We start from the raw sequence: 12,536 nt of genomic DNA on the forward strand, positions 1-12,536 counted from the left end.
TTGTCCCCTAGACACTACCCCCTAGACACTGCCCCTAGACACTTCCCCGAACTACACCCCTAGATACACTGTGCCCAGAATTCTACCCTCAACACTACCCTATAACATTCCACCTTCACACCCTATAGACACTTCCCTAAGACCACTTCCCCTACGACCACGTCCCCTAGACAACTGTCCCCTAAAGACACCTAACACCCCCTAGAAACACTACCTCCCCCTAGACAATGTCCCAGAGATGCTACCCTATAACCTCGAAGTACACTACCCTCATACGACACTACCCTAATAGACACTGACCCTTAGACACGTCCCCTAAACTAAATTCCCCTAACACTGTCCCCAGACACTCCCCTAAAACCCCCTAGAACTACCCCCAGACACTTGTCCAGAGATTTCTACCCTAGAGACACACCCTAAACTACCCCTATAGACACTGATCCCCTTAGACACTTGACATTAACCGTATGGCTTATAAGCCTTCCCAACCGCTCACACAACTTACAGAGGCAGCCCAATCCTGATATTTACCCAATATGTTGTTCTGATTGCTCTGTTTTCAAGTGTTTCCACAGGATCTAGAGGTAAAGTTGTGGTGTCGTCAAATGTCTTCTTATACGCATTGTAACTTGACAAATACCAAGTGATTTAAACAATATTGTCTGAATTGAGTAGCTTACCTCACATAGCTACTTCTCTCTTCCAAACATTCCACAAATTGATTCTCAGAGCAGAGAATCTTTATTTACTTTGGAGAGGTCCATTGTCAGATACAAGGCTGCACTACTTTTGTAGCTGCTGTTTAGTATGGCAACATCATCCCACACCACAGCTGGAAGCTTTCCCAGGAAGCTTTTCCCTCCCTACTACACGCTTACTTGAAACATAGACATGACTCATTAACCACTCCGTTTCATGTATGTTCAAGCAGCACCAACGAGGCTCCGTATGACAGTTCTGTCCTTCTTCTCCTCCTCTCTCCTCTGGCTCCAGAGGCCAAGTCGTCCAGACATCCAGTCCCCGGGAAGAAGTGTTATTGGATGTCCAGGATGACCGAGGCCCTGCTGCTCTGTAGAGCGTGTCCGGGACCGGAATGACGCAGATGTATGACGACGGCTGTGCGCAGCGACAACACACCTACCCTCAGAGTGTGCTATGAAGCAGACTGCCTGCTCACTGGAACGCTCCTGGAGGTTAAGCATTCAGATCTTGCAACTGTAAGTAATCCCCACTGAGAGAGACAATTCTATGTTATTCCCAAACAAACAATCCCTCCCTGACACCAAATCAAACCTACATTCAATCCCTCCCCCTCCTCTACACCAATCCCCTCCTACCACCAATCCCCTTGACACCAATCACCGCAATCCCACACCAATCCTCTCCTGACACCAATTCCCTGACGAAATACCTCCCCCTCTCGACACCAATCCCTCTCTGACACCAATCCCCTCCTGACACAATCCCTCCTGACACCAATCCCACCCTGAAACCAATCCCAACTAAACACTAACTCTTGCTGACACCAATCCCTCCCTGACACCAATCCCACCCTGACACCAATCCCAACCGTACACCAATCCCATCCGACACAAATCTTCTCGACACCAATCCTCACTACACCAATCCCCCAACTTGACACCAATCCGTATCCTGACACCAAGTCTTCTCTGACACACGAATCCTCTGACACCAATCCCCCCTTGACACCAATCCTATCCTGACACCAAGTCTTCTCTGACACCAATCCTCGCTGACACCAATCCTATCCTGACACCAATCTTCTCTGACACAATCCTTGCGACACCAATCCATCCGCCTGACACCAATCCCTCCTGACACCAAGTCTCCCTACAACAAATCCTTGCTGACACAATCCTCCTGACACAAACCCTCCCTACACCAAGCTCCTCTGACACGAATCCTTGCTGACACCAATCCTCCCTGACACCAACCATCCTACACCAAGTCTTTCCTGAGCACACACCTCAGACTCGACACCAATCCTCTCCTGACACCAATCTCAACCCGTCGACACAAATCCTTGCTGACACAATCCCCCTGACACCATCCTACCCTGACACCAACTCTTACTCTGACACAATCCTTGCTGACCCAATCCCTCTAGACTCCAATCACCCCTGACTCTTCTTGAGCCCCTCCCCTGCAACCCCCACCTCCTTGCCCACCCACTCGGCACAGCTCAGTTTACACATCTGAAAGGACTTGAAGAGAAACTTGCATGATTTCGTCGTGTTGCTGGCTTCTTTAACTTTCAGCATTTCTTTTTGCCCCCCCCAAAAATAAAAAATAAACAAAAAAGTAATAAACAAAATCTATCAATAGGTAAAGATAGTTCAAAAGAAAACTATTTCTTGGAAGTTGTTGAGATTATATGCTGACGTCATTACACTAACAAGCATTTATGGAGACTAACTTTTGCAATTAAAACAATCATTGTATTTAAAGTCTAGATTAGTTAGTGGCATGGGATCCCATAGTGATTCGCTGTACTCTAGCAGGTTGCCTGTCCAGGAAAATCTCACTTTAAAATTCATATTCTGTTAACTCATACCAAAATATGACTCATCCTACACGCTTATTTCCCAACGCATAAATTTGAGGTAAAACACTTCAAAAAATGGCACCTAAAACTTGTCTCAAACTGACTGTTTTAAAATTGCTTACTATTCCTCACAGAGTGTGATGTCATACTCCTGAGGAGATGAGCTCCAATCAGCTGTCTACTCGCATAAATATTTTTATATGACCAGTACACGCCCACAACATTCCAAAACAGAACAGCTACTTTTTAACATAATCAAACTTTTTTGGAAGTAAAATGACTTCACTCATATGTAATATAATTATAGGTCGTATTTCGAGAAATATTTAAACACTGACAGTTACTTAATTTTGATGCAGTTTTATTATAGTTTTTATTTTAATTTTTTTACTAGACAGCCACATAATGGTAATATCTTACAGCTTGTAAATTCCATGGTCACATTGCTAATTATATTTATAATAATCATATTACATATATATATAATATTTTGTTGTTGGCTGTAATCAATCAGTAATTCAAAAGCACTGTATGCACACACCACTCTGCTAACATGTAATATAGAGTCAATGAAAAACACACACCACTCTGCTAACATGTAATATAGAGTCAGAATGAAACACACACCCTCTGCTAACAGTAATATAGAGTCAGAATGAAAACACACACCACCTGCTAACATGTAATATAGAGTCAGAATGAAAACACACACCACTTCTTAACATGTATATAGAGTCAGAATGAAAACACACACCCTCTGTTAACATGTAATATAGAGTCAGAAATGAAAACACACACCTCTGTTAACATAATATAGAGTCAGAATGAAAACACACACCCTCTGTTAACATGTAATATAGAGTCAGAATGAAAACACACACCCTCTGTAACAGTTAATATAGAGTCAGAATGAAAACACACACCACTCTGCTAACATGAATATAGATCAGAATGAAAACACACACCCTCTGTTAACATGTAATATAAGTCAGAATGAAAACACACACCCTCTAACATGTAATATAGAGTCAGAATAAAACAGTTACATACATGCATATATGTGCATAAGGTGATTGCGACGTTGTGCCATTTATAGCTAAGATTATTAAGGTGAACCTTAACATGTAGACTACCTATTTCCACCGGACTTTGAGCCATTCCTCCTTAAATAAAGTACTCACTAAACTGAGGCTACCTCCATATTAAAAAACCTTCAAGAAAAGGATATGATTACATGCCAACCACTAGTTTCAACGATGATTTCATTTAATTTTCATCATGATGCATAAATCTGATATCCTCCTATACACTATATATGTCTGACCGACTACCTAAATGTAAACGTAACTTAAAGTATGTGTGAGTACGACTCCACAAAGGACCAAAGTCATATCACTCATGGGCAGAGAAAGATGCACTTTACAATTTGTCGTCAGTAAACAGAAGAAGCCATGGTTGGGGTCAAATCCATTAGAATTCCAGTCAATAACAAAATGAACTAAATTCAACTTCCAAAATGTTGTTCATTGAAAAAAGCATTGAAGTGAATTGGAAATTGGAATGTCAGTGTTCTTCCTGAATTGAAAGGAATGAAACGGGATTGAAGAATAACTTCTCAACCATCCCCTCAGTCTCTCCTCTCTCTCTGTCTGCCACTAGTCAATTAAATTATACTATCTATATGCATTGACTTCTCTGTGTGCTAATTGTATGAATGTGTTGTTGCCTATCAAACACGCAGATCCATTTGGATTGGATGATGAGGGACTACTGTCTGTCGCTCTTGCCTGTGTTGCTTTTATTTTCCAATCCCCCCCCCCCCCCTCCCCCAAAAATAACTATTCTGTAGAAAATACCTCAAAGCTGTGTGATTGGTTGGCCTGGCTCGTGACCTGCTTGGTAGAGGTCGTAGGTCAAACAGCTGCGACACAATGGCAGCAACTGTACTGTGTCTGAGACCAAACGGAGACATAAAGAACAATGAGAACAAAACCAGCTGTCTGACTGTCTGCTTTCAGGATTCTGCTGCCAAAAAAAGACCTGAACCATTCAACCCTCAGATCGCCCTGCCCCCCCCCCTCCCCCATCCCCATCCTGCGTCACCCGCTGCTCTGCTGTTATGGCCCTGACTTTCTAGACCTAGATTATGTAAACCATGTTTCATCATTATGGGATGGATGACTCAGTGCCAAGTCCCCTCTCTGCCCTGAAACATAACAGCACCACATGGCTATACTGGGGCTTCGTGGAGGAATATGGGGCTTTTGAGAACGTTCAGGAAATACTCTACTGCTACATTGCTGTTGTGGTCCATATTTATACAACAGCTACCATATATTCTCCCATCTAGCCATTACAGAAGCCCCGGAGGAAGAGGAGGAGGAGGAGGAGGAGGAGGAGCAGGAAGATCAGGACTACACGATTTATATCCACCTGTCCTCCTTATTGGATGGATAGGCTGTCTATCATATCCACCTGTCCTCCTTATTGGATGGATAGGCTGTCTGTCATATCCACCTGTCCTCCTTATTGGATGGATAGGCTGTCTATCATATCCACCTGTCCTCCTCATTGGTGGATAGGCTGTCTATCATATCCACCTGTCCCCCTTATTGGATGGATAGGCTGTCTATCATATCCACCTGTCCCCCTTATTGGATGGATAGGCTGNCCTTATTGGATGGATAGGCTGTCTATCATATCCACCTGTCCCCCTTATTGGATGGATAGGCTGTCTATCATATCCACCTGTCCTCCTTATTGGATGGATAGGCTGTCTATCATATCCACATGTCCTCCTTATTGGATGGATAGGCTGTCTATCATATCCACCTGTCCTCCTTATTGGATGGATAGGCTGTCTATCATATCCACCTGTCCTCCTCATTGGTGGATAGTCTATCTTCCTCCCCTCCTTATTGGTTGGATAGACTGTCTATCTATCTGCCTGCCTGGTCTGCACTAGAGAGACAGTCCTTGGGCCTGGAACCATGTTCATACTGTACAGTCCATATGTGTATGCTTATATATTTTATATATATATATTATATATATATAATATATATATATATATTATATTTATATATATATTTTTTAAAGAGACAAATGGTATACACTTAGTTCAGTTCTAGATGTTTTATTTATACATTTGGTTTGTGTTTTTATAATTTATACAGTTTGTACTGTACTTACTATCTACCATGTTATTGTTACCACCCGTTTTTATCAAGTTTTTTTTAATAGTTTTCATTATTTTTTTATTATTATGAAGAAATATATTTGTCCAAAGAGAAGCAGTGTTATTTATTAAGTAAAGTAATCCATCGTCTTTCTGTAAATGGCATCGTTCTTCCCCGAGCTGTAAAAAATAATAAAAAAACCTGCTCATGTTACCACTAGATGTTATCGCAGATGTTTGTCATTCACACATTAACGCATGTTTAACTTTACTATGTGTTTATTTATGGGGTTATCTATCTTATCTGTCAATCGTTTATATACAGAAATGTGTCTGCTTCCTGTTTACACCTCATTATAACTGGCCAAAGGGATTCTTGTCAATGGTTCTGCAGTGTAACGGTGCTTTGTGTGTTGTGTAAAGTGGTTATAGCTAGTAGCCCCCCCCCCCCCTCGGTCCCAGATCTTTGACTCCATCATTGTCAAGCTCTTGTTTGGCGTGACAAATACATGAGCAGAAACCACCTGGCACCACAGGATATGGGGACATTAGTCCAGCGTGAGTCCTGGATGTTAGGCTACTCCTCTACAATTTGTTTCCCAATGGAGATGTTTTGTCTAAACCAGACGTCACCCGGTAGCAGTATTTTAGATTTGACATGTTAGAAAATATATATATWTTTTTTTGGGGGGACAACACTTGATTTTTTGTCAGAAAATGTGCCGTGAACAAATTTTGTGTGCTGCCAATGTTTTGTTCCATATTGCTCTTGCAGAGATCACCTGACTAGGACGCTACAGAGGCGTACTTATATACTCATATCAAACATATCGCTTTGCTTTTTTTTCCCCACTGTCAACACTGTTGTTGTTGTTTTCAGAATGCATTTTTTTATTTTCAAATATCACAAGAGAAACACAATTAGAAGTATATATAGTATTTTTTTTTATGTAAATGTCATATGTACATACAAAGTGTGATGGTATTTGTACAGATATGAAAGAGTGAAACAATAAAATATAATGTTCCCATATGTTTGTGTTTACTGATCACTGGAGTCTAAATCAAGGGGTTTTGTGATGACAATCATTAGATATTTTACAACCAATGATACCAAAACCACTACGTCTTTTACCAAATCATTCATCATATTAGATGTTCACACAACTGTTCAAAAGTTTGGGGTCACTTAGAAATGTCCTTGTTTTTGAAAGAAAATTTGAAAAAATTGTCCATTAAAATAACATCAAATTGATCAGAAATACAGTGTAGGACATTGTTAATGTTGTAAATGACTATTGTAGCTGGAAAGAGCAGATTTTTTGTGGAATATCTACATAGGCGTACAGAGGCCAATTATCAGCAACCATCACTCCTGTGTTCCAATGGCACGTTGTGTTAGCTAATGCAAGTTTAGCATTTTAAAAGGGTAATTGATCATTAGAAAATCCTTTTTCAATTATGCTAGCATAGCTGAGAACTGTTGTTCTAATTAAAGAAGCAATAAAACTGGCCTTCTTTAGACTAGTTGAGTATCTGGAGTATCAGCATTTGTGGGTTTGATTACAGGCTGAAAATGGCAGGAAACAAAGACCTTTCTTCTAAAACTCATCAGTCTATTCTTGTTCTGAGAAATGAAGACTATTCCATGCGAGAAATTGCCAAGAAACTAAAGATCTCGTTCAACGCTGTGTACTACTCCCTTCACAGAACAGCGCAAATTGGCGCTAACCAGAATAGAAAGAGGAGTGGGAGGCCCCGGTGCACAACTGAGCAAGAGGACAAGTACATTAGAGTGTCTAGTTTGAGAAACAGACGCCTCACAAAGTTTTCCTTCGAGAAAAGACCCTGCAGCTCAACGAGCTTTCATTAAAATATCACCCGCAAAACACCAGTCTCAACGTCAACAGTGAAGAGGCGACTCCGGGATGCTGGCCTTCTAGGCAGAGTCTTCTGTCCAGTGTCTGTGTTATTTTGCCCATCTTAATGTTTTCTTTTTATTGGCCAGTCTGAGATATGGCATTTCCTTTGCAACTCTGCCTAGAAGGCCAGCATTCCGCAGTCGCCTCTTCAATGTTGACGTTGAGACTGGTGTTTTGGCGTACTATTTAATAAGTTTCCAGTCTTCCTCCTTCTTCTTCTTCTTCTTCGTCGTCTAATATCGGGGGCCCATATTCATTAAGCATCTCAGATAGGAGTGCTAATCTTGATATAGGATCTGTTTTGCTTTTAGATCATAATGAATATGCCTACATGGATAGGGGGGACCTGATCCTGGAAAAGCACTCTGAGACTCCCTTTTCATAAGGAGTAAGTATAACGTGTAGAGGACTTGATGTACACTACCGGTCAAAAGTTTTAGAACAGCTAATCATTCAGGGTTTTTCATTGTTTTTTATTATTTTCTATATAGTAGAATAATCATGAAGTAATCAAAACTATGAAATATCACATGGAATCATGTAGTAACCAAAAAAGTGTGTAACAATTATTATTCAAACAGCCACCCTTTGCCTTGATGACAGCTTTGCACACTCTTGCATATTCTCAACCAGCTTCAACTGGAATGTTTTTCCAACAGTCTTGAAAGATCTTCCACATATACTGAGCATGTTGGCTGCTTTTCCTTCACTCTGCGCTCCGACTCATTCCATACCATCTCAATTTGGTTGAGGTCGGGGATTGTGGAGGCCAGTCATCTGATGCAGCACTCCATCACTCTCCTTCTTGGTAAAATAGCCTTACACAGCCTGGAGGTGTGTTTCGGTCACTTGTCTGTGAAAAACAAATGATAGTCCCACTAAGCCCACACCAGACGGGATGGCGTATCGCTGCGATGTGAGTGCACGTTCCTGACCTATTTTTATGTTATTTTGATTATGTTTAGTTGGTCAGGGCGTGAGTTGGGGTGGCATTGTATGTTGTGTGTGTTGGTTAGTCTATGTGTTGTATTGTGTATGGATAGTGTTGTTAGGTTGTCTAGTTATGTCTATGGCTGCCTGGATTGGTCTCAATCAGAGACAGCTGTCATTCATTTGTCTCTGATTGGGAGCATATTTAAGGTAGCCATAGGCAGTAGCTTTTGTGGGTGTTTGTTTCCTGTTGTCAGTGTTTGGACCACACAGGACTGTTTTGAGGTATGTCTATGTAGAACGTTTGTAGCCGTGTGTGTGCACTACGTTATTTAGCTCATGATCGTTTGTTGTTTTGGTAGTTTGTAAGTGTTTTGTTTCGTTTTGCCTTCTTCAATAATAAAAAGAAGATGGCTTATTTTCCTCATGCTGCGTTTTGGTCGAATCTCTTCCACGATCGTGACAGAATTCCCCACCACAACAGGATCAAGCAGCATGATCGGAACCAACAACAGCGGCAAAGTAAACAGGACTCATGGACATGGGAGGAGATCCTGGACGGCAAAGGACCCTGGACTCAGCCAGGGAATATCGCCGTCCCAAAGCGGAGCTGGAGGCAGCGAAAGCGGAGAGGCGGTTTTATGAGCAAAGGCAAGGCAGAAGTGCTGTGAAGCCCGTGAGTAACACCCAAAAATTTCTTGGGGGGGCTAAAGGGGAGTGTGGCGAAGCCGGTTGGATACCTGAGCCAACTCCCCGGGCTTGCCGTGGAGTGAGAGGGCGTCGTACTGGTCAGACACCGGTTATGCGTAAAGCGCACGGTGTCCCAGTACGCATGCTTAGCCCAGTGCGGCTATTCCACCTTGCCGCACTGGGAGGCTAGGTTGGGCATCGAGCCGAGTGCCATGAAGCCGGCCCAACGTATCTGTCTCCAGTACGTCTCCTCGGGCCGGCGTACATGGCACCAGCCTTACAGGTGTGTCCCCGGTTCGCCTGCATAGCCCAGTCGGGCTATTCCACCTCGCCGCACTGGCAGGGCTACGGGGACCATTCAACCTGGTAAGGTTGGGAGGCTCGTGGCTCAAGAGCACGTGTCCTCCTTCACGGTCCGGTATATCCGGCGCCACCTTCCCACCCCAGCTCAGTACCACCAGTGCCTACACCACGCACCAGGCTTCCAGTGCATCTCCAGAGCCCTGATCCTCCTCCACGCACTCTCCCTATGGTGCGTGTCTCCAGCCCAGTGCCTCCAGTTCCGGCACCACGCACCAAGCCTCCTGTGCGTCTCCAGAGCCCTGTGCGCCACTGTTCCTTCTCCCCGCACTCGCCTAAGGTGCGTGCCCTCAGCCGGTACCTCCAGTTCCGGTACCACGCACCAGGCCTAGAGTGCGCCACGAGAGTCCAGTGTGCCCTGTTGTTGTTCCCCGCACTAGCCTGAAGGTGCGTGTCCTTAGCCCGGTACCTCCAGTTCCGGTACCACGCACCAGGCCTACAGTGCGTCTCAGCCGGCCAGAGTCTGCCGTCTGCCCAGCGCGCCTGAACTGCCCAGCGCGCTGAACTGCCCGTCTGCCACCGGCGCTGAACTGCCCATCTGCCCAGGGCGCCTGAACTGCCCGTCTTGCCCAGCGCGCCTGAACTGCCCGTCTGCCCAGGCGCGCCTGAACTGCCCGTCTGCCCAACGCCGTCTGAACTGTCCGTCTGCCATGAGCCTGCAAAGCCGCCCGTCTGCCATGAGCCAAAGCCGCCCGTCTGCCATGAGCCTACAGAGCCGTCCGCCAACAGGAGCCGCTAGAGCGTCCGCCAGACAGGAGCCGCTAGAGCCGTCAGCCAGACAGGAGCCGCAGAGAGCCGTCAGCCAGACAGAGCCGCTAGCCGTCCAGCCAGACCGGATCAGCCAGAGCCTTCCGCCAGACCGATCAGCCAGACCTTCCGCCAGACCGGATCAGCCAGAGCCTTCCGCCAGACCGGATCAGCCAGACCTTCCGCCAACCGGATCAGCCAGAGCCTTCCGCCAGACCGATCAGCCAGAGCCTTCCGCCAGACCGGATCAGCCAGAGCCTTCCGCCAGACCGGATCACCAGAGCCTTCCGCCAGCCATGACCAGCCAGAGCCTTCCGCCAGCCATGACAGCAGAGCTTCCGCCAGCCATGACCAGCCAGAGCCGTCAGCAGCCATGACCAGCCAGAGCCGTCAGCCAGCCATGACCAGCCAAGACCGTCAGCCAGCCAGGATCCGCCAGCCAGCCAGGATCCGCCAGCCAGTCCGGAGCTGCCGTCCCTCAGCCCGGAGCTGCCGTCCCTCACCCGGAGCTGCCGTCCTCAGGCCCGGAGCTGCCGTCTCTCAGCCCGGAGCTGCCGTCCCTCAGCCCGGAGCTGCCGTCCCTCATCCCGGTGCTGCCCCTTATCCCGATGCTGCCCCTTCAGTTAGTTGGAGGGTCATTGGGTGGATACGGAAGCGGGAATGACTATGGTGGTGTGGGGACAGCGTCCAGAGCCGGAGCCACCACCGTGGACAGATGCCCACCAGACCCTCCCCTAGACTTTGGTGTGCGTTCGGAGTACGCACCTTGAGGGGGGTTTTGTCCACTTCCTACCTATTTTTATGTTATTTTGATTATGTTTAGTTGGTCAGGGCGTGAGTTGGGGTGGGCATTGTATGTTGTGTGTGTTTGGTTAGTCTATGGGTGTTGTATGTGTATGGGATAGTGTTTGTTAGGTTGTCTAGTTATGTCTATGGCTGCCTGGATTGGGTCTCAATCAGAGACAGCTGTCATTCATTTGTCTCTGATTGGGAGCCATATTTAAGGTAGCCATAGGCAGTAGGCTTTTGTGGGTGTTTGTTTCCTGTGTCAGTGTTTGGACCACACAGGACTGTTTTGAGGTATGTCTATGTAGAACGTTTGTAGCCTGTGTGTGTGCACTACGTTATTTAGCTTCACGATCGTTTGTTGTTTTGGTAGTTTGTAAGTGTTTCGTTTTGCCTTCTTCAATAATAAAAAGAAGATGGCTTATTTTCCTCATGCTGCGTTTTGGTCCGAATCTCTTCCACATGATCGTGACATGCAGAATACTGTGGTAGTCATGCTGGTTAATGCCTTGATTTCTAAATAAATCACAGACAGTGTCACCAGCAAAGCACCCCCACATGCAAAGCACCCCACACATGCAAAGCTCTGTCAGGAAATACACATGCAGAGATCATTCGTTCACCCTCAACATGTCTCACAAAGACTCAGCGATTGGAACCAAAAATCTCAGATTTGGACTCCAGACCAAAAGACACATTTCCACTGGTCTGATGTCCATTACTCGTGTTTCTTGGCCCAAGCAAGTCTCTTCTTATTATTGGTGTCCTTGAGTAGTGGTTTCTTTGCAGCAATTTGACCACGAAGCCTGATTCACACAGTCTCCTCTGAACAGTTGATGTTGACATGTGTCTGTTACTTGAACTCTGTGAAGCATTTATTTAGGCTACAATTTACGAGGCTGGTAACACTAACTTATCCTCTGCAGCACAGGTAACTCTGAGTCTTCCTTTCCTGTGGGGGTCCTCATGAGAGCCAGTTTCATCATAGCGCTTGATGGTTTTTGCGACTGCACTTGAAGAAACTTTCAGAGTTCTTGAAATGTTCCCTATTGACTGATCTTCATATCTTAAAGTAATGATGGACTGTCGTTTCTCTTTGCTTATTTGAGCTGGTCTTGCCATAATATGGACTTGGTCTTTTACCAAATAGGGCTATCTTCTGTATACCCCCTTACCTTGTCACAACACAACTGATTGTCTCAAGAAGGAAAGAAATTCCACAAAATTCACTTTTAAGAAGGCACACCTGTTAATTGAAATGTGTTTCAGGTGACTACCTCATGAAGCAGGTCGAGAGAATGCCAAGAGTGTGCAAAGCTGTCATCAAGGCAAAGGGTGGCAACTTTAAAGAATCTCA

General features: G+C 45.1%; 1 protein-coding gene across 2 annotated transcripts in view; it reads left to right on the plus strand.

The window, feature by feature from the left end:
• The window catches only part of LOC112073123 (follistatin-A), a 20,089-nt gene extending 14,890 nt beyond the window's left edge, over nucleotides 1-5,199 (plus strand). Inside the window, exon 6 of one of the 2 annotated variants that reach the window (XM_024140474.2) lies at nucleotides 4,917-5,199. In XM_024140474.2, coding sequence (XP_023996242.1) covers nucleotides 4,917-5,023 — 107 coding nt within the window. In that variant the 3' untranslated portion in view covers nucleotides 5,024-5,199. Of the gene's footprint in view, nucleotides 1-4,584 lie in introns of both variants that reach the window. The other variant, XM_024140475.2, reaches the window with a different exon arrangement.
• Nucleotides 5,200-12,536: the final 7,337 nt, after the last annotated feature.

This window comes from Salvelinus sp. IW2-2015, unplaced genomic scaffold, assembly GCF_002910315.2.
Source record: "Salvelinus sp. IW2-2015 unplaced genomic scaffold, ASM291031v2 Un_scaffold2156, whole genome shotgun sequence".
Taxonomy (NCBI): Eukaryota; Metazoa; Chordata; class Actinopteri; order Salmoniformes; family Salmonidae; genus Salvelinus; species Salvelinus sp. IW2-2015.